Source organism: Hoplias malabaricus, chromosome 12, assembly GCF_029633855.1.
Source record: "Hoplias malabaricus isolate fHopMal1 chromosome 12, fHopMal1.hap1, whole genome shotgun sequence".
Lineage (NCBI taxonomy): Eukaryota > Metazoa > Chordata > Actinopteri > Characiformes > Erythrinidae > Hoplias > Hoplias malabaricus.
In genome coordinates, this window is record NC_089811.1 from 8,776,163 (window position 1) to 8,799,402 (window position 23,240).

General features: G+C 41.2%; 2 protein-coding genes across 4 annotated transcripts; one reads left to right on the forward strand and one right to left on the reverse strand.

The window, feature by feature from the left end:
• The first annotated feature begins 1,922 nt into the window (after positions 1 to 1,922).
• Positions 1,923 to 4,042, forward strand: LOC136663996 (uncharacterized protein C13orf42). The gene is made up of 3 exons (XM_066640983.1): positions 1,923 to 2,324; positions 3,528 to 3,672; positions 3,792 to 4,042. Exons 1-3 carry the CDS (start codon positions 1,923 to 1,925, stop codon positions 4,040 to 4,042), a joined length of 798 nt encoding a protein of 265 aa, XP_066497080.1.
• On the reverse strand, positions 4,007 to 14,501 carry rnaseh2b (ribonuclease H2, subunit B). 3 transcript variants are annotated; one of them, XM_066640981.1, is made up of 12 exons: positions 14,175 to 14,498; positions 13,411 to 13,473; positions 13,153 to 13,260; positions 12,583 to 12,659; positions 11,515 to 11,629; positions 10,946 to 11,010; positions 9,940 to 10,045; positions 8,642 to 8,723; positions 7,915 to 7,960; positions 7,417 to 7,494; positions 7,076 to 7,196; positions 4,007 to 4,024 (listed from the first exon to the last, which is right to left on the reverse strand). In XM_066640981.1, the coding sequence occupies exons 1-11, from the start codon at positions 14,236 to 14,238 to the stop codon at positions 7,086 to 7,088; spliced, it is 915 nt and encodes a 304-aa protein (XP_066497078.1). In that variant the 5' UTR covers positions 14,239 to 14,498; the 3' UTR covers positions 4,007 to 4,024; positions 7,076 to 7,085. The 3 variants fall into 3 exon arrangements, with proteins under 3 accessions (XP_066497078.1, XP_066497079.1, XP_066497077.1); XM_066640982.1 differs by lacking the exon at positions 4,007 to 4,024 and having other exon boundaries at positions 6,433 to 7,196; positions 8,642 to 8,720; positions 14,175 to 14,501; XM_066640980.1 differs by lacking the exon at positions 4,007 to 4,024 and having other exon boundaries at positions 6,436 to 7,196; positions 14,175 to 14,497.
• Between the last annotated feature and the right edge of the window lie 8,739 nt (positions 14,502 to 23,240).

Below are 23,240 nucleotides of genomic sequence, written 5' to 3' on the forward strand. Positions count from 1 at the left end.
GGAACATAACGTGGTTTCGATACGGCTAAGAAGTTCTACATGACTTGATCCTCTTTGATTGAACAGTTCTTATTAATAGAAAGTTTGTTGTGTAATCAGTTTCTATTCTTGCAGCAAGGCTGTACTTTACATAATATAAAAATAAAGCTAAAATGCCAGGCGTTAAGAGAAAGGGTATGGAATGAATAGTACACCCGAATTTTGCTCCCTACCTAAAAGTCTTTTACGAACCCCCACAAACACCCCTACCCCCCCCAGTGACCCTTCATTATCTATGTTTTGGGGAATGTACAGAAATGTGCAGACGTCTTAGGCATAATATTATCATTCAATCATTATCTGTAAGCGCTTATCCAGTTCATGGTTGTGGTGGGTCCAGAGCCTACCTGGAATAATTGGGCGCAAGGCAGGAATACACCCTGGAGGGGGCGCCAGTCCTTCACAGGGCAACACACACACACACACATTCACACCTAAGGACACTTTTTTTTTATTTTTAAGTCGCCAATCCACCTACCATTGTGTGTTTTTGGACTCTGGGAGGAAACCGGAGCACCCGGAGGAAACCCACATGGACACAGGGAGAACACACCAAACTCCTGACAGACAGTCACCTGGAGCGGGACTCGAACCCACGACCTCCAGGCCCATGAAGCTGTGTGACTGCGACACTACCTGCTGCGCCACTGTGCCGCCCAAAATTGTGTGTGGTGCTTGTATAAAATTAAATATAATAAAACATATACAAGGCCTACTCTGGGTTACTTTGGTGTGTTCTCCCTGTGTCCACGTGGGTTTCCTCCAGGTGCTCTGCTTTCCTTCCACGGTTCAAAAACAAATGTTGGTAGGTGGATTAGCGACACAAAAGTGTCCATATTTGTGGGTGTGTGACTGAATGTGTGAGTGTGTGTCACCCTTCAATGGACTGGCGCCCCCTCCAGGGTGTGGTCCTGCCTTGTGCCCAGTGATTCCAGTTAGGCTCTGGAATTAATAAAAATATTTATTAAAACTAAAACTAGCGATTGGATGATAACCTTAAATAGTACTGGACTGTCATGAGGAGAGATGTGGAAAGGGTTAAACCAACACATACATACATACATACATACATACATACATATATATATATATATATATATATACACACACACACAGAATACTGGAGAATACAGAATTTCTCTTTAGCCTAAAATTAGAAGTGTTTAGGTTTGTTTGGTTTTTTTGGGGGGGTATTATTATTATTATTATTTGAACAAGTGCTGAGATAAATAGCTTTATAAATCTCATTATCTCAGGCGCCTAAAAGTTTTAACAAGTTTTGGACAGTGCTGTAATGTTCAAATGAAGACTGTCCAAATGATCTCCTGTTTCTGACCTGTGCAGTGATCAGACGAGGGTCTTAAACAGCACTTGGTGGGAAACATTAGCCAGCAGCAGGTGGTCGGGCTCAGGTGTCTAGATCACCTGCTGCAAGGGAGCTCTTGATAAAGAAGCTGCTTTCTTTCCAAACCAAGCAATGGAGAACAAAAACTGAGGGTGCCAAAAACGTCTGAACTCCTGAACTTGTTAAAGTCTGTAACTTTGAAGTCATTCCTAGAGACCATCAGCTGCTGTATCCAACACGTCTGCTTTACCTGTAGTTTAATATGTTCAGGGCTGATCCATTATTAAAGTCAGGGTTGGAGTTACAGACTTGGTTGCTACAGAGACAGAAACAGTCTAACAGAAACACATGGAAGAGAAATGGCTGCTTGTTTTTTCGTGTCTGGCGAGAAGGATTCACCTTTGGTCTTGTTACATCTGGGTGCATTCTGACGCATAGAAGATCATGACTAAGAGGGAATGGATGGAGATCTGAAGAAATGTTCAGAAAAGCATCTCACTGATTTTATATCGAGGACCTCTTTGTTTCTCTGGCAGTGATGTTCAAGAAAATCAATGCCGCTTTCCGCCCCAACAATGGGCATCGGACACGGGAGGATTACCACAGTGCATGCACCGTAAAGCTGGTACGCAGTACGTCTATGCTTGTGGTTGGAGAGAAGAGCACTGTGAGGCAGGACTCGACTCTGAAGCGAAGTGTTAGTGCGGTCAGCGTGGAGTCCAGTACAGCTCTGTGTTACTATCACAGCCGGGAGGACAGGATATGGCTCTATTCTCAGAACCAGAACTGTCTGGAGTACCTACAGGAACTGGTGGCACTCCGACGACAGTATACCAAAAGCATCAGTGACCTTAAGTATTTGGAACGTCAGGAGACCATCTCCAGCAAGAAAAAGCCTGCACCGCAGCCACCACGGCCAACACAACACAGACCCGTCCAGGTAAGTCTTCACTGATTTTGTGTTTGGATTCTGGAGGTACTTTTCTTGGCCGTGGTGTCAGGAAACTTTGACCTCCACTGTATGGTATAAACTACCAGTTACGCAAAGCAGTCTGATAGCTAAACATTTCCACCAATCGTAGCATTTAACAGGTAAATTGAATCACCCTCAGGTGGGCTTGGGTTGAACACACCTTTTCTAACCCCGTCTGAGACCATATCTTTAAAATAAACTTTGTGGACCTCAGAAGTAGTGCCCCTTGTCGCAATAAAGTTTGTGTCTGGTTGTTTCTCTGAGAGTCTGAATCATAAAGTGGTATTTAAGTGTTATTTCGAGACCACTACAATATCCCACAATGCACTCGTAATAGATAGTGAACATTGTAACTCACTACGTAAGCTGAATGTGGACCAGGACGCATTGTGTCTTTGTAACTAAGCAACAGACAGTGAAACTGTCCGGATTTACTTGTGTTTCTCGCACTACTATTGTGCTTTACTATATAGCACAATACTAAAGAGGGATTGGGGAGCCATTTTGGCCAAAGCCAAAGTTTTCTCTGAAGAAACGAAATGCTGTTTTCAAATATCCCTGCTATTACACCCTGTTTTAAACCATATGTGTTTTGTCCTGTTTTGTACAAGTTAAAATATTAATAATGCTAAGCATGATATAAGTCTTATGAGATATTTTGGAGAAGTTACCTAGGTAACTTAAATTATTCATTGTCTATATGCTCTTATCCAGTTACCCATGAGGGGCTTCCAGTCCTTCACACACTCTCACACACAGACACATTTAAGTCACCAGTCCACCTACCAACGTGTGCTTTTGGAAACCGGAGCACCCGGAGGAAACCCATGCAGATACGAGGAGAACATTCCAAACTCCTCACAGACAGTCACCCGGAGCAGGGCTTGAACCCACAACCTCAGAACCCTGATGCTGTATGACTTTGACACTACCTGCTGCGCCAATATGCCTTCCCAGGGAAATTCAGTGTTAGCTCAATATTTATTTCAGGTTAAGGAGTGTATTTTTTTACCACAGGACACACTAGCAGTGATTATTCTCAGAGGGAAAACTAGCTAGGACCCGATGTTCCTGCTGTAGGCATGATGCCGAATGTTGACATAATTTGTGAGGACTTATACAAACACTAAATGTGATCTTGTTCCTTGTCTTTCTCTGAATGTCTCAAAGCGTCCAAGTCCAGAACCCTCAGCTCCACCCATCCCCAGTGAAGAGGACACACTGCAGTTCTTCGATGCCGTTATTGCCAGTTGCGACTCTGAACGTGCCAGAAAACCTCTTGTGGATGATGGCCATGCAGATGTGGACTTTGTTGGTACAAATGAGAGTTCATTGTTCAGACCTGCCTTATCAATATTAAACAATTTCATGGCATAAAGAAAACAGGAAGTGCTTACTATGAATGACACTAACTTTCATGCTCTTTTCCTCCAGTGGCTACCAGCACAAGCGAACACGACCTCCACTCCAACTGGGTTCTGCGGGACCCTCGGCGGATCTCCATGGACGAGTCTCGTCTGAAGCAGGCGGACAAGAGCACGAATGAAGGTGGATGGAAGAAGGTGGTTGGAGGGACTACGGGCAGCACCAGGCGTCTGCAGCGAAACCCCATTCACCTTCCTAAAGTGGTGGAGAGTGCCTTCCAGACGCTGCGCTTCAAACCCAAGCTGAAGAAGAAAGATTAGCATGTGGTGAGAAGTGCCTCAAGATCCAGAGAGAATTTCTCCCATATGGAACAGAACATCCCTTTACTGAGGTTAAACCAGACTGATTTCAGTTCCTGTGTGGCCTCAAAAAACAGGGAAGCCATTTAAGCCATTAAACATGATCTGAAATATTTGGTAGAAGACCTTGCAGGAATACAAGCAGGTTGTGTGATTTCAAAGGAAGTCCATGTTTGTTGTGGTTGGCCCTGGTTGTGGATGATACTCGAGTACTAGTGTAGTAGGCCAGATACAAGATACATGACTATTCCTCAGAACTGAGCAGTCAAACGTGTGGGGGGTGAGCAGGTTTATTATATCTGTTAACTAGCACTGGAGAAAGCCCAGCCATGAACTAGCATTTCCATTGCTTGTTTTTAGACCTCAATTCGACCTCGGCACCAACGGGCTCCTCAATGACTGAGGTATGGTTGTCTTTAATCATCCTGTGGTTTTTACAGAGCAAATAAAGCATTCAGTTGTTTATCTAAAGTGATGTTATGTGTTAAATCCATCAGAAGTGACACCCACAGCCTCCACAGGGCTCCTCACAGACCTCACAGTCAAGTTTCCATTCCACCTTAAATGTTGAGTCAGACACAGACTGCTCTATTTAAGGTGGAATTAAAGGTAGTGAATAAAGAGGTGGTGAAATAAAAGCTGACTCCAGCATCGTGCGGCTGTGGGAAGTAGGTGTTGTGTTATATAAAGTTGTGTTGGTGCAGTGTGTGCACTGTTGAGAGATTTAAAAACATGGACAAGAAACACAACTAAATACAAACAAGACTGCATTTAGTTCTGAGCGCAGGCAGTGGCTCACAGGCGGTGTCTGTTGCCATTTTTCAATCAAATTCTTGCATTTTTTTTTCCACTTGAACAGCCTTTGGTTCTTGATACAAGCTCCTTGTGTTTTCTCAGTTGAAATGATTCTGAACGACTGTAAATGACACAAACTCCGGGTTTTATGGAAGCGTGTGGCAGAGCTGTGTATAAAAACCCCTCCTGCCTCCATCTGCAGTTCACGCAGTAATGTGATTTCATCTGCAAACAACCTACTGCAGTTGTGTCCCACTGCTATTGTGAAGCTCAGTGCTACAAACAGCTTCTATTGGTTTTAGAACTTCTTTGTTTCATGCAGCGTGCTATAGCAGAGGTTTTTCAGAAGCTAAATAATTTTTATTATTAAGGAATTCAGTTTTACGGGACTACATCATCCATATTACCAACTCTGTCCCTTATCCTGTATCTTTAAAGATTCATCGTACAAACTCTGGAAGTGACTTTGCTGTTGAGTATCACACTCACGTCTATACACTACACCCTGGACTACTCATCAGCATGAAAAAGGTGTATCAGCATCGAGCAGAGTCATCTGTTATGAAACATGGAACGGAGCCCGGTGACGTAAAATCTGAGTCCTGGAGCTCTCTCTCTGGCCCAGCTTCATCAATTATCCAGGGTCAAGTCTCAGTTTCAGTAGCTCTTACTGGCACCGTGCTCAGACCTCCATCAGGGCATGACCAAGCCGCTCCAGATAGAACTTCCGTTCATACAGCCATCCAGCCCGAGTAACTGGACCCTCTCATGCGTACAAACCTCAGATAGAGATTTGTCTACTGATCTGTCAGCGATCTGATTAATCCGCCTGCCACTCAGGGGCTGAGAAGCACAACAGGGTCCTAAGTTCTTTCTGATTCTTTTGTCACTGATCTTAAGCCCTCAAGGTATTGGCTGTGGATTAGAAGAATGAAACCTGGCAAAGTTTAGTTCATAGTGAACATCAGAACCTGCTCTTGGTGCAGGATCCTGTGTTATGTGGCTGCTGAGTGCATAATGTCCTATATTCCTCATGGACCATCAAAACCATACAGAGCCCCAAAGGTTACATGGTGTTGTTTTTAAAAACGTGTGGCTACAAAATAAAATATTAGGGCAAAAAAAAAACAGTACAATGTGGTTACGGGCGGCACAGTGGCGCAGCAGGTAGTGTCGCAGTCACACAGCTCCAGGGACCTGGAAGTTGTGGGTTTGATTCCTGCTCCGGGTGACTGTCTGTGAGGAGTTGGCGTGGCCATAAAATAAGTTGGTTAAGCCATAAAATAATATGTTGTGGCCTCAGAATATTATTTTGTGGCTGCAATATCTTATTTAGTGGGCACAACTTATGAAATACAACCACGGCACCTTAGGAGCTCCATAAAACTCAGCAGAGGTGCATCCAAAGGGGTAGCCTCCCTCTCCTTCACTTCTGATGGATCCACAGATGACAGGTATTTGGAGCAGTGTCCTGAGGATTTTTATTTCTTGTCCTGCATTATTCCACCTTAAAACGTGGAAAAGTACTGAGATGTTTTGTTTTACCAAGTGCCTTTATTTGTTACACTCAAGGGCTGTTTAATCAGTTGACCCAAGTGGCCTTTAGGCTTCTAGATGTTTTCTCTGTAAGTATGATTTGAGATGATGTGTCGTAAAAAGAAAATCCTCATGGCGAGAGAAGAGCTTGTTCTTTTTAAATAAACTCTCGGTAACAGACATGCAAGCAATGCTAGTTTCTTTTTCACAGTAAAGAGGAAACAACATTTATATTTTTGACAGGCCACATCAGGGAAACCCCACAATAACAAACCAACAGGTGTCAGATGTTGTAACCAACCATCCAAGTGAAGTAGACTTGCACTGCTTTGCTGATATTATCTGTACACACTGCCCATATTTTTGATGTATAAACAAACACATTCTGTGTACTAAGTAAACCAGTATTTCATGGCCCTTCCAGGATAATGTATATGAATTATTTTCATAATTCAACGCATGCTATTGCTACTGCGCCAATTCATTCAAAAGAACTGCAGGCGGAAACACTCCTTATAACATTAATACAAAAGCACAAAGTGCAGTAGAAGGTATAACATGAGGAATTAAATAGTTAAAATCCTGAGCATCATCTTCTACAAAATGGACTTTATAGAGCCTGTACATCTCCCCATTTTCCACTTTATTAACAAAAATACATACACACACACGATCAGTTCCTCTCCTGTTTAACTTTTGGACTGAAGAATGCAGACATGGTCTTCATGCCAGATTTGTCCACTTTGGCCAGAGACTTCTGAGCGGCCGTCATCTTCTTTGGAGGCTAGCGGTAAAAACACAACATCTAATTATTCCAATATTAAGAAAGTCATAGCTCAGATATTAAAACGGAAACCTGGCAGAAACAAGGAGTGACAGAATGAAAGACAGACTGCTGAACCATGTGGTGCCCATGGAGCTTCCAGCAAAGCCTGAATCATCAGTGAAATGCAAAGAGAAAAAAAAACATCTCCTACTGACTTCACGTCTATTTTCTCACTCACTTTTCGGGCGAAGTCAGCGCTGTTGAATTTGGTGTAGTCTTCTCCGGCCTCCACCGCTTTATCAGACAGTTTCCTTTTCTGTCAAACATGAGATGTTGGAACATTGCTTTGAGGATTTTATGGCATCCACTAGAACACTGGTGAGATCTAGTGCTGATGTTGGATGATTATGTCTAGGTCTGGATCACAAACACTATGCAGGTTTGTCCCAAATGGACTGGATGGAGCTCCATGCCTCTAGTGAGCACTGGAGGATCTTTAAACCCCTCTAGCCCACACCTGGCCCTGGGCATGGTGAGCTTAGGCTCATTTGCAGCTGCTCCAGTGTGTTCCATTCCAGGGTATGCTATTCTATTGCGATTTTACAAGCTTTACACCCAAAAAAATCAAAGCCTCAAAAAGATTTAATTCAAAATGCAAAGCAGATAAAGTTGAAGGAAAACATGCATTACTTAGCAAAGCTACAGGAATTAAAACATAAAAGAGTTGAAACTGTACCTTTGAAGGAGGCTCTGCTTCTTTAGGGCTGGATATTTCTGGAAGTCTGTTCACAAAGGAAGGCAGTTGTATTCAGAAAAAACAGATATACTCCTGTGTAGCTATTCCAGCAGTTGTTGGATTTGCAATATATTTATTTGGATTTAAAAGGAACCCATGGATTTATGGTGGTTCATGTGGCAAAAAATAAACCTTTGCAATACTTCAGGACACTTTTATAGCACACAACGTGCACTCTGATATTCTATTCTAGAGATCTGAGCAGACCAAAAAAAAAGAAACCTTTGTTGCTGTGATAGCAATTATTTTATTTATATCAGTCTTTCACACACTGCACTCTTTTAAACCCAGTTCATCACCAAAATGCCCTTTTTAGCCTGCGCTAACCAAGGAACCAACTTTTTGTTATATTCATGAAATGTGGAAACAGAGATCTGAGCGCAGTTGATGAATCAGTTTGGGTGTGTAAAATCAGGCTTCACCTACCAGTGCCTCACTTATATATAATTTAAAATGAACCACAGCTTCATGTAGATGGTTTGGTAGTTTGCCAATGAAAAGATGGGGAATAAATTTACAGAATCAGTCATAAAAAAATAAAAGCATGGTGTAATATTTCCTTACAGAAGGTACAAGAGGTGCATTGGGTGTTTTTATCAGTGCAAATGTAAAAGTACCTATATCCTACAACTATGATTTTACTGTGTGTGTGTGTATATATACTTACTGCAAGAGCTTATGAAGGACTTTACTGAGCTCTTCACTGATGTATTCCGAGATGAGTCCATGAGCGTATCGTAGATAATCTTCTGAATGAAGAACAGACTACTTTAACTTCATACAGAATGTATATCCTTCAAATAACATATTTCTTATGCATTTGGATTTTATGCAGATAAAATGAGTCAAAATAAAAACATTAAAGGGCTTTGTGTTTGAGAAGGCTTTAGTGTTGTAAAACAATTCAGAGTTAATTATTCATTGATTCATACATTCATTCATTATCTGTAACCCTTATCCAGTTCAGGGTCGTGGTGGGTCCAGAGCCTACCTGGAATCATTGGGCGCAAGGCGGGAATACATCCTGGAGGGGGCGCCAGTCCTTCACAGGGCAACACACACACACACTCACACCTAAGGACACTTTTTCAGTCGCCAATCCACCTACCAATTTGTGTTTTTGGACTGTGGGAGGAAACCGGTGCACCCGGAGGAAACCCACGCAGACACAGAGAGAACACACCACACTCCTCACAGACAGTCAACCGGAGGAAACCCACACAGACACAGAGAGAACACACCACACTCCTCATAGACAGTCACCCGGAGGAATCCCACACAGACACAGAGAGAACACACCACACTCCTCACAGTCACCCAGAGGAAACCCACACAGACAAAGGGAGAACACACCACACTCCTCACAGACAGTCACCCGGAGGAATCCCACACAGACACAGAGAGAACACACCACACTCCTCACAGACAGTCACCCGGAGGAAACCCACACAGACACAGGGAGAACACACCACACTCTTCACAGACAGTCACCCGGAGGAATCCCACACAGACACAGAGAGAATAGACCACACTCCTCACAGACAGTCACCCGGAGGAATCCCACACAGACACAAGGAGAACACACCACACTCCTCACAGACAGTCACCCGGAGGAAACCCACACAGACACAGGGAGAACACGCCACACTCCTCACAGACAGTCACCTGGAGGAAACCCATGTGGACACAGGGAGAACACACCACACTCCTCACAGACAGTCACCTGGAGGAAACCCATGTGGACACAGGGAGAACACACCACACTCCTCACAGACATTCACCCGGAGGAAACCCATGTGGACACAGGGAGAAAACACCACACTCCTCACAGACAGTCACCCGGAGGAAACCAGCAAATGTACCAGCATGTCAAACTTTTTATAAGCGTCAATAATTCTATAAACTATTTTGTTAAACAGGTTTGACGATTTGGGAAAAAGCGACAACCCTCTCTCTCTGCTTTACCCTCAGTGGCATCTGTTTCCTGTTTGACTCGGACAAACGTAGAGGACTTCACTCCTTCACCCACAGAGAGATCACTCTTCTTCAGGGCACTCACTGTGTTCTGAACCTAAAACAAAAAATATATATATATTAGTTCAGGAAAATATAAATAGGTTCTTAGCTACTGGCTAATAATGCAATACAGTGAAAACAGACACACTGGTCAGCAGAGCTAGCCCTGAATATTTGTTCATTGGGAAGGTATTCATTTTTTTGAATTTTGAGATTCGTGTATTCGTATTTTTGGATAAACGTTGATATCGAAAAAAGGCAATGCTCCACTTCATTTGTATTCAGACGCTACAGCACTCCACCCGTATTCAGCTTTGTCAACATAAAAGTCCCTAATAACATTAGACCAGATTACACTCCATGAAGCTTATGTGACCAAAGCTCCAAAGCCCTAAAAATTGTATTTGAGACAGCCCTACTGTTTAGTGAGCAAGCATGACCACTGCACACTGTGTTTATATTCATTCTTTTGCATTAGTAATTAGTTTAAGTACACACACACACACACACACACACACACACACACACACACACACACACACACACACACACACACACACACACACACACACACCAAATATATTTTCCTATAAATGAAGGTGTTCAAACCAAAGACCAAGAAGATTAGCCTTTAGGGCAATGAATGTCATCTGCTGGATGGTCAGCCAACTGAGGTTATGGTCATGTCCACACTGCAGTGTCTAACTGCCTCTACTTTCCCTAACTTTGATATATCTGCTAAACAGTCCCCAAATGACTTTTGACAATGCAGGTTAGAAATAAAACTGCAGCGCCTGCCATTTAAAAACTGCACTCTTTCAAACTGTGATTTTAATGTGAAAACAATTAATAAAGAAATAGCTTTTGTCAATAAACAGATGGTCTGCAGTAATGCTCTATAAATCAGCCAGGAACTGCGTTAATTAATTTTGTAATGCAGCAAAACTCAACTAACCTTCTTCTTCAGCCACTCCATGGTCTTCTCCTGATTATATCTGTGAAACTTCCGATCACCCATAACTACCACACACACACACACACAGGTCACAAAAAAACTGCAATCCCTTCCCCAATCTTAAATATGCAAAAATCTGAAAGTGTGCAGACACCTCTTCTAATGAGTGTTTAAGTGTTATAATGCATTTCTTTTAAAGGCACACTCCATGCATTTAATTTGCACTGTGTGATCTCTACAGAAAAGCATCATCCATTAGACAGGGATGCCCTAGAGCTGTGGCACATGAGCCTAATATCACCACGCTAAGTGGCATTGGCTAGAGACTAGAAAGCCCATCAGCTTTTACACAGTGACGCATGGAAACTGTTTTCTGCAGTGATGGAGCTCCAACTTTCAACCATCAGTAATTGGGATTCCTAATACTCTTGTGGCTGCCATTAAATCCTCACAGAAATGTTGCAACATGTACTGTAAAGTTTGCCTCTGAAAATTAGAGACAAAGTCAAAGTCCTGATATAAGAGTGTGGCTAAAAACTTTAGGCCATAAAATGTAGAAACAAGAGTACCTTTCTCATCTGCCACATGGTGAACAGAGGACAAAGCCTGTGTGCAATTCAACAGCCTGGAGCATCCTGGGTAATCTTCATCCACCACCAACTGCTGCAATTGCTGGAAATTCCCCTGTGGAAGATGGTGTGTTTCATTCATAGGTGAGTAACAAGGTACATTTAATCAAGTACATCAATACTTTCAAATGGTAATAACCACAACTGGGTCACACCACTGACTATTATTTTAGACCCACATGACCCTGAAAGAGAAGAATAACAAAGTGTTCTTGATTCCTATTTCTATACATTTACCCACATCGTTTTATGAGAAAGCAATGTTTTTACTGCAAGCGTCATTTTAACACAAGTACTGATGTTTGCGAATGTTGTGCAAAGCTGAGGGACACTTTGCAACCTCAAGCCTGTGTGACAGTGCGTTGTTTGTTTACCTGCAACAATAATCTTTTTTTTTTTTTTTTTTTTTTTTTTTACAAAGCCAGATGAACATAGTCTCTGCAGTAAATATTCAGAGGACTTTTACTGTAAGATGGAATTAAGGCATTCTACACTCCTCTAATGGAGTACACAACACAGAGTGAAATCTAACAGTGTTAAAAACTATGACTCTGATTAAGTTGTAGTGTAAAATGATTACTGTCTATATGAAAACTCTGAGTAGTATGTTGCATGATACATATGATATGGTAAGTCCAAAAACATGGAGGGTAGGTGAATTGGCTTCTATAATAAAATGTCCTGGTGTGTGAGTGAATGAGTGTGTATGTGAATGAATGTCTGTGTGTGTGAGTGAATGTGCGTGAGCCCAGATATGGATTGGCGCTCTGTCCTGGGTTAAACCCTAATGCCCCATGCAGTTCTCCAGGTGGATGGTCGTTCCTGGTCGAGAGTACGCTGCGCGTGTTTGGCTGCCGCTTCTCGCCAGTGTGTGTGGATTGAGTGTTCTGAGCGTTCCGAGCAGTGTGGATTGTTAAGTGTCCTTGGGTGTCTAGAAAGGCGCTATATAAGTGTAACGATAGATAGATAGATAGATAGAGATAGATAGATAGATAAGTGTGAGTGTACCTCTGCTCCACCGCGCTGTAGGTATGGCAACAGAAGAAATACTGGATCAATTGGGGTCACGTACATTATTCTGCCATCTACGAAAACACACACACACACACACACACACACACACACACACACAGAGAAACAGATTTATAGAAATCCACACAAAAAAACAAGCCCATTGTATTGCTTTGATATTTTAAAACAGGCACTGACTGAATTTACCAGGATTTTAAATGCTTAAAGGATAAACTGATTTCAAAATACTAAAAAGCTACAATTCTTTCAGATATTAACTTATTCATATACACGAACGAGTGTTATTAAAACTGTCCAACAATGTTATATGTTAGATATAAGTTGCACACCAATATTTATACTATGCTTGTGCCAAGTAAATGGTAAAAAATAAAATTGTGCAAAGTTGTATTGCCCTGAAGGGCTGTTTTTTTTTTTTTTTTTTGTAAAACACTGCTTCAAAGAATCTAAAGAAATTCTCCTCCACAAAGATTCCTTTTAGCAACCCTTGTTTTTAAGAGTGTATGCAGCACTGTCCTGGACAACAGGTTCTCAGTGTGTCCTCACCTCTCTGGACAGTCTGGCCAATAAACCAAGAGCGGAAATCTTCAGAGAACGCCTTCACCTCAAACACACACTCATCTCCACTGCTGAAAAAGTATTGGGATGCAGCACCTATGGCACAGAAGGAATGTTAGTCATGTGTCTAAATGACCACAGGGACAATAATGATGCAGTCAACTCCATGGAGCATAAAGTAGTATAATCCCAGACAGATGCAAAGCACGATGGTATGAAAAGTAGATATAAAATATAAAATACAACCTGTGGCTGGATTCCTGAGTTTAATGAAGGTAGGATCGCCATCATGTGTCTTCCACGCAGACTCTGTTCACAAATATACAATAACAAAGTGTTAAAAGTAAACCCTATGTCCACCGACTGTCCACCCTAGTAGACACTCTGACCACACCTGGTCCACCTTGTAGATGTATGCTGTGTCTGATCCACTCGTACCAGCACAACACACACTTTTCACACAACATACTTTTCAGTCATCTGTTCTGCCCTGATTCTGTTATCTTGCAATCAGTAACTCTTACACATTTTTAGATTTTTTTTTGTATGTTTTTACAATTTTATCTGTTTTTGTTTTGTTAGTTGGTTTTATTTTGCAGCACTTTGGCTGACACAGATTGTCTTTAAAATGTGCTACATAAATAAATATGACTTGAGAGAGAGAGAGAGAGAGAGAGAGAGAGAGAGAGAGAGAGAGAGAGAGCGAGAGAGAGAGAGAGAGAGAAATAATAAAATGCTACAACAGATTTTTTTAAATAATTCTACATCAGTCTTTATGAGCCTAAACACTTTAAAGAACGTTTGCCCGCTTTACTGTTAGAATTCTCTGTTCCACCTTAAATGGTGCAATAATAACAATCGGTCACCTCGGTGCGATTGAATGTAACCGCTGCACGATTTAAGGTGGACTGAAGAATTCCAAAATAAAAGCCTGCGAACTTGGTTTTTGGTAACTTTTACAGAAGGTTGTAGTATTTAAACAAACAAAACAGCATTTAAAACGCTCATACCTGCAGCGATAAGAACCCAGCTGTCGTTGACTGTCTGTGGTGTGCGTTTCTTTTTCGTTGTCATTCTTAAAAATGTTTTTTTAAAATGTTTTTAATCAGAGACTGAAGACCTGCAGCACAACGACAATATGGCGGGAAGTCTTTACTAGAGAACGATAAAGGGTGGTTGTACATGTTGTAGAATATTTAGAATAACGACATTTCCTAAACTTTCAGCAAGAATATATGTGAGTTTTAATATTAAACACGATACTGCAACGACTCGAAAGCTCACAGACTAACTTATGCATTCAACAATTTAAGTAAAATTTGTCTGACCTCCACCACCCCTTGAGTAAAAATGGTACGGGCCGGTAAACACGGATCATTTTGGCGCGAGTTGGACAGAAGATACAGCTATTTTTCGCGTATTTATATTGGTTTACACACATACATGTATACGTTTTATAAATACGCGAAAAATAGCTGTATCTTCTGTCCCACTCGCGCCAATATATATATATATATATATATATGTATGTGTAGCATAGAATAATGTGTAGTGTACAATAAAATAATGAATAAAAATAATAAATAAAATGGTTTGTGATCATTTATTTGACAAAGTAAATTTTGAACAAATTTAATTAATGACTAAACTGAAAGAATTGTACTTACTGGATGTCCTTCTGTGTAATAAACATTAATAGCCACTAGGTGGAGACAAAGGCTAACAAACGTTTGAGCTCTTCGTTGAAACTGTTGGCAAGTCTGTCTTTATTCCTGATTATTCTTGCTTGGTTTGTAGTAGTAAAATACCCTATTTATCGTATATGCAAATATTATTTATGTCCAAGGTTTCACGCAGTGAATATTGGACATGTGTAGGCAAATTAAGATGAATATCACTGCAATAATGTAACCCCACAAACAACAAACACACACACGTTTTAAGGGATCCTCATTTCTTTGACTTCACTATGCGCTGCTCTTTAACTGCTGATGTGTGTGTTTGCCTAATTTTGCATGTGTGGGTGGAAATGCAAACTAGGGGTCATCACTCTGGTCTTTAAAGCCAACTCCTTGTTTCTACACTCTGTAGTTCCGCAATTATAGACTTTACAGACTGTAGTCCATTTGTTGCTCTGCATACGTTGTTCTACATACATTCGTTCATTTCCTTCTATCTCTCCTTCCGTTGCCTTTTCTTTCTTCCTTTCTCCATCTTTTTATCTCGTGCTTTCTCTTTTTTCTTACTCTTTGCCTCTCTCTCTTTTTTTTCCTTAATACCCCCCCACACACACCCCTCTCCACGCGTGCGCTCCGCCTCTCGAGCGCAACTTCGCTGCTTTGACGCTGTGCGCATCAAACACTGGAACAAAAGGAAAGCACTTCCTCAAACCCGGCTCCGCGCGGACAGCACCGACAACCGTAAACCCGTAAACAAACACACGCAGAGCGCACGGGCTTTTTTCCCGGACTGTTTTGTTTTGTTTGTGTTAGTTGGTTTGTTTATAGCTGCGCAGGGAACGGTGGACCCGGGCACTTTTTTCTCCAAAGTCTCTCTCTCTCTCCCAAAGGTACGTGTACTTTTATTCATTTACTTTTTTAAGATGGACTTGTTTGGGACATGTGTGCGCTGGAGGCTGAAAGTTAAAAAGGAAGTCCGGCTGGACACTACACCAGACCGCAGGCAGAAACTTTTGGCCCCGGAGTGGTCGCCTCTGGAGTCCAGGCTCTAACTGACCCCCGTCCAAACTCGGACCGAGCTGTAGCTTCTCCTCAGTGTTTGTTTTTGTTTTTGATGTGGCTCACTGTGGTCATTCATTCCTCGCGCGCTCGGACAGAGAAGCGCGTTCACGTGTGTGGACTCGGCGCAAAAGTGGGGAATAGCGCCCTGTTTACAATAACACCCGCCGAGTGGCGTCACGAGAGTGGCAGCCAGGTGGGCGGAGCCGTGCTGAGATCTATATTTGGAATCGCTGACATCATAAACAAAGGGGCGGGACATCCGCGAGGAGGGACGCGTGCACGAGCTTGTCTGGACACGTCGGGAGCGCACGTATAGAAATGTGCGTCTACACACAGCGATCAGCCAAAATATTAAACCCATCTCGTTGTTTATAGCCTTTGTAGTTCCACGAAGTAGTTAATCTGTTGCACTGCATACTTCTTTAAGGCCCCTGTTCACCCACCTGTGTGTGCCCATTTTGTCTTTAACCCCCTGTGTTATGTGTGAGTGGAAGGGGCTGTGCTGGGAAGCTTTCTGAGCCTTAATGAAAGATAATTGGGAATTTCTTCTTCAATAAAGAGCTCCTAGTCTAAAAGCACGAGTTCGTCCTCGCCTTCTTCTGCACCTATCATACCGAGTGTATCCAAACTTATGATCTCATTGTTGTTGTTGGTGGTGGTGGGTAAAGATGGTGTCCTCTCTTTTTTTTGGGGGTGGGGGGGTTGTAACAGGCTGAAGTTTCAGGAAATAAGCCATGATTGTCTGGACACAGGCAATGGAGAAGTGTGCGTGTTTACACACACACACACACACACACACACACACACATAAACTCACCCAAATACAAACACAAGCACAAAACAAAGCAGAACTGGCTTCGAGCCACACTCTGCATTTGGAAAGAGGTGTGGTTCAGCTCCAGTTTCAAAACACTGGCCTAAAGTGGGTGAAGAAAGGGAGAGAAAAGAGTGAAAGGGTGAGTACAGCACAAGGAGGAGGGTAAGAAATATTTGTGACCACAGAAACTAGCTCATCAGTACAACCACCTGGCAGAATAACACAATATAACGTGGATATTGATATGAAATATAAAAGCCAAAGAATAATTATTGCAATATATTCTGATATTGAATTATTGCCCAGCCCTCTGTGTTATTGTTTTCATTACAGACATTGCTTCATAATCCCTGACTGAACTAGTTTATGCCTCATAGAATGGGTCCCTCACATGGAGAGGTGGTCAGGTTTACTATTTAGGTTTAGTACAGAATATCTGATACATCCAGGCCTGTAGGTGTCAGTATAACATTTATTTCATTACTGGAAGTGGAATCACTTGAAGAAATGGCTGCTACTTTTGGTGGAAACATGCAGAAACTTTCTAAGTTAGATTTGCGAACAGACAATTTCCGGATCCTCGTTGATAGAAAAGCAAAGTTTTTAGCATTTTATCAGCAGCAGTGTGGCCAATAGTGAGCTGTGAAAAGGAGGCTGGGCACTGCTCTGGTTCATCATTGTGTAGCAACGGTTTGTTGTTGTTGTTGTTGTTTTTTGTCTCTCTGTGCGTGTGTATCATTGTGTGTGTTTGTATGTGTGTTTTGGGTGTTTTGATGAGATTGCCAGACTTTATACTGTATGAAAAATTGTTCAGTTCACCATTAGGAAACCAGCGAGTACCTGGGACTTCTATTGTGTAGTAGCGTGATGTGTCTACTACACAATAATAACACAACCCCAGATGTATTTTGTTTTGTGAGGCTGATCCAGAGAAGGTGCATCTTTATCTGTTTGTCTGTACGCTGGCATTCTCCTTGTCCATCTGTAAAGCTTAAAAAGTCTGTTTCCACCAACACACTCTTCCTGCCTGATCTGGTTTATCTGAACACACACAGCCCCACTTCCCACTGACCACTGCCACAAATAACACAACAAGCTGTCATCTTCGACAGGACATTGTGGTAACAACAGCTAGCCTTGAGTGGAGGATAAATACACTGCATGTCTAAAAGTATTTGGACATTTGACTGTCGTGTCCACTTATGCTTCTTTAACATTTTTGTCCAGTTGGGAGGCTTCCATTTTGCTACAGTAATAGCCTCTGCTCTTGTTGTTAGGTTTAAGGCTAGATGTTTAGAATTTGGTTGCATTTATGCTCAAGAACATTTCTTATTTGTGACAAACTTTTGGCATTGCATGTGGTGATATTAAGCCTGTGTGTTTGACCATTGTTGTTACCATGGAAACACAGGCTGTGTGCTCACGTTGTGACCATGGTGTTGAAAGTAAGGACAGACAGAGTTTACGTTCTCCAGCAATCAGTGTTCCGGTTCTGTGAGATTATATGGCTGGTTACTAAAGTTTTTGATGCTCCTGGCCTATCTCCAATGGACAACAACAGCGCTTACAGTGGTCTGGGGCAGCTCTAACAGGGTTTTGATTTACTTGTGGAGATGGTGTCATCCTGTAACAGGGCCATGGTCAGTGTTTTTTAATATTGTTTTTTTTATCATTTATCTTAAAGTATGAAGACCACACTTCTAATTAGTGAGTTTAACTTCTTTAAGCGACACCATTTGCTGATACGACACGTAAACATTCAGTTTCACACAAACATAATCTCTGTAGATGTACTGTCAACAGAATGGTGGTCATTTATATCTTTAAGGTCACTGTGACCATAGGAACTGATAGCCAGAGGGGTGTGGGGACGTAGAACTCTGTTCTCTGAAGTGATGGAGCTCCATTAACCTTTGGGATGAGTTGAACTGGAGTTTATGATCCAGTTCTTTTCGTCCAAAATCAGTACTGAACCTCACTAATGATCTTGTTGTTGCTATAAAATCCGTACAGCCACGTTCCAAAATTCACCCAGAAGAGCATAGGCCGCTGTAACAGAGGAGAGACACACTCCCTAATAACAGGCTTTATTTTAAAAGGAAACTCCGAATTAGCAGGTGTCCACAAACTTTTGGCCATGCAGTAGCGTATGTGGTTGCTATCCGCCGCTGGAGTGATGCAGTTGGCGGTAAACACAAAGGGGCGGGGCTGAATTTGGCCAATCAGCTCACGCACAGCCGGTGGGGTGAGCGCGTCATCGCTGCTGCTGCTGCGGTAAAGCCACTTCACTTCACTCCGTGTTGTTCGAATCGGGAGTTGACACCGCTACGTGTTCCTACTGGACAAAGGAGTCGATTCTGAGAGTCGACTCTAGACAATAAGTTTTTAGGCAATGACAGTTTCGGCGAGATGACTATACTATGCTAAACATATATATAACACTCATCTTCTCCTGAATTTACAATTGTATCAGATGTTTTATTTAAATTATGTGTTTTGTTTAGTGAATTCTGTTAGGAATCGACTCCAAACTAACTGTTATCTCTTCATAATGATCCATTTTTTTTGAACGAACGGGTTTATTGACACATTTGGGATAACGCTTCATTGCTATTAAAAAATATCTATGCTACAGTTGAAAGAAACTCGGCTCTATTATTCCGTGTATTTATTATTATTATTATTATTGTTGTTGTTGTTACTATTTTTATTACTATTACTATTAATAATAACAATATTCTTATCATTTACTTACTCTGACACATTACTTACGAACAAATATCCCCACGCATAAACGCTATTCAAAAAACCTTGAGGTGTACTGCTTTATTTCCACAATTACAAAAAAAAAAAAAAAAAAGTTAAGAGGTGTTCCCTCAAATAAAAACACTCACAAAAAGATTTCCCATCATAATCAGTATGTTCATTAGGTTTAACACACGACTGTTTCGAGCTGAAGCTACTTGACTGGACTAATTATTATTATTATTAATAATAATAATAATAATAATACAAATAATTAATAAAATGATCCTGCGATGCTGGGCAAAATAAGACACTGAATGAATGACACTAAATGAGTATCTCTCAAGCATATGTAAACATCTCAAAACATATATAAAAAACTAAACAACTACATAAATAAAATACATAAAATATACAAATTCACAGAATTTGGCAGATTAAAAAAAAAATCTAATAATTTTCAAAATTGAATATAAACAAGACCCAGACAGGAATCGACTCTTTCTTGTGGAGCTGAACCGATTCACTTGGATCGGATTCACTACTTTGCTCTTCGTTGCTAGCCGGTTTGAGGGTGCATTTTTCTCGACCAATCAGATGCAGAGCGCAGACGACCGGCTTATCCAATCAGTAGAGGGGGCGTGGCTACAGCGAATTTGAATGAAGAGTGGAGCTTTCGGCGCCATTTTCGAGTTGGCGGCGGCGGCGGCGGGCGGCTCGGTGCCACACGGGGAACGGAGGCATTTATTGCGTCTGTTTCGACTGTTTTTGCCAGTTGGAGCGCGGGACAAATGTGCGGAAAGACCGTACATAATTATGCGACGGAGGTGGTAGTTGTTGTAGGGCGCGGAGGACTGAGAAAGCTCGCGGAAAACAAGTTGGACCGGGACTGTGCTCGTCGGTGGAGTCTGAGAGATACGGCACCGTTAGCTTAGCGGCGGTAATCCTGCTGTTGCGGTGACACTCTGGAAACAACAGCAGGGGAATATAGAGTTCTCAGGTGTATTCCAATGGAGGACGGCTCTAGAAACACCGTGTTTTTCCCTTTGTTTAACGAACCGTGTCTACGGTAGGAGAGCCGAGTGTCACGGGGAGTTTGTTCCGTTATTTGAAGGCATTTTTTAAAAGCGTGCCTTTGGATTGCGATTGGAGCGTGCGGCGCTCATGCAGCCTATCAGCAGGCACACGCACTGCGCTGCACTCTTCTGTTTTTTGCTTGTTTTTTCCCAATTATTTCTATTTATTTTTACTTTACCCCCATATTTTGTTGGATTTACACGCTTGGGAATATTGGCAATATTAGATGGGAAGGTAATGAATACATTTGTTGTCTGTTATTAACTTAAGCCCTACTTTTCCGGGGTGAAATGAGTGTGTATATGAATTCAACTGAAGTAGTTTGAAGTAGACGAAAAGCAAAAAGAAAGGAGACGTTTATCTCACGCTTTTTTTGTTCATATCTGTGATGGTGAATATGCGAGCGCGCATCTGACGGCCACACGTCACAATGGGCTGGAGCTCGCGATTGCAACATCACACGCAACTCTCACTCCTGTCTCCTTTCGCTTAGCGCTTGTTTTGTATATAGCTTTTTTCTTATGTGTTTTTCTTTGTTTCTAGCTGTGTTATTTTAGATGTTATATATTGTGCGACAACTTTTATGATGACGTTCACTGCCACTTAGAATTTAACTCTAAGAAGATATTCATTGTATGGTTCTGTCCAGCTTTGCTGGGGTCTGGGCATTTTGGCTGCATTTATTTCAGTCCAGACTAAGAAACTGAGTGGAAATTAGGCTTTCTCTTCCTTCCTGTCTGAGTGGGGCCATGTGATTCTAAGAGGAGATATCACAATACTTAAAAACGCATCATAATATTTAGGCAAGCACAATGTTTTAATAGTCTCTATACCTCATAGAAAATACTAACTGATATGAAAACCCCATGGAATCAACGTTTCATATAATGGCACATATTTTGTGTTTAGTTTTTGGGCAACACTCAAAAGCTATAACTGTCCTTAATATTGTGTGTGAAATTAACGAGGAACAGACTAATAAAAGTGCTCCAAAATATTTAATTGCAATAACTTCAGTTTAAAGTTAGTTTTTTATGTTATGCTGCCTTAAATCCAGTAAACAGTATGGATTACATCCTGTTTTCTGAAACAAAAAAATGTTTTTTCAGTCATATTTCCAGAAAAGTGCTTCTGGAAATTATTAATGACAGTGATCAGTATCGGCACATCTAAGCTGTGGGGTGCTGTGTAATTCAGCCTGCGTCTGGCTTGTGCTTAAGACATGGAGTCACCTTTTTTTTCTTTAGGTCCCATCAGTGATGACATGGGTCAACTCTTCTTAATATAAATATCTCATGTGTTATGTAGTGTTTATGGATGGTTCTTAAACCATAAGCAGTGTTGAGGCTCTTTCCAGTATTTTCTTTGTCTTTTGTTGCTCTTCAGTCACAAGCTGAGGGATCATGAAGTCATCAGCATTAGCCTTGACCTCGTAATTGTTTTTTGACCGATGGGAGACCACACCGTGTCCTGGGACTAGGGAGCAAATCCTAGTCTTTGGGGAACTAAGAAAAGAAAACATTATGCACAGAAATTGATGATTTACCAATGATTTAATCATGATACAAAAAGGAGTAACCGAAAGATTAGTGTGTGTACAAGGCCCTGTCTTGAGCATTCAGGGCCCTCTACAGCATTGTAAGAGAACCTATTTGGGACCCCTGGTCATTTTATTTTATGCACACAGAGGTGATATTTTATCCCTTTTTATTTGGAAGGAGAGAAGTTCTACCAATGCAAAAATTAGATTAATAACACAGTACCTGTAAAAAGACAGTATGTGTAATGAGTTGCATTATATTTCTATGTAAATAAATAATATTAACAGAATTAAATAGTAATTATTTTAGTGCTACGCCGATGATAATGAAAAATATTAATATAAATAATATGAATAATCACAACATTTATCTGGATCCTTAGACTGTTTCTATTACTTTTATAGTATAAGACATGTCACTTTCAGATGTGCCACTGGCTAGAGTCTGTATTTTGTAGTTTTTTTTTTTTTTCAGAAAAGTATCTCAAATAAAATATATATATATAAAAAAAAATTTATTCAGTTCAGATTCATATTGGAAATATGTTAGAGCAGGGAAACTCATTTATCAGAAGTAGTCATTGCAGTACATTTTGTTGTAAAAGGAGGTAAATTGAGCCAAACCTGTGATGGTAATCCAGTCTAAAATATTAAAGCAGGGTTTCAATTTAATGATGGTTTAAAACCAGGTTTCAAGACCTTTATTTTCATTTAATTTGAATTCTGGACACAGTTGACTTGTGTACATGTCCAAACTTGTCCCCAAAGAGTAAGGCTTGTGTTTTGAGAGGAGGAGTATGAGGGCATTTACACTCATTTTATTTTAGCTTTTTATTTGCCAGCACTGTGTGGATTTCCTCTCGTGGGTTTCTGAAGCATAAGGGGAAACCCCCTCCAGTGAACCGCAACCATCTCTTTTCACATTACCCTTTAATCAACACACACACTTATTTAAATACACCCCTGCTACGCAGTCACAGTGATAATACAATAGTAATGCTTAGGCAGCATGCTACTGATGTTACGTAAGAGACTGAGCTGTTTATATTATTTAACTCTTTATAATTGAATATGAATATAAGTGTAATGCATAAAGCAGGAACAGTGTTTTACTATGTGTTTATTTTTCTTTATAAAACAGCACAAATAATTTAAT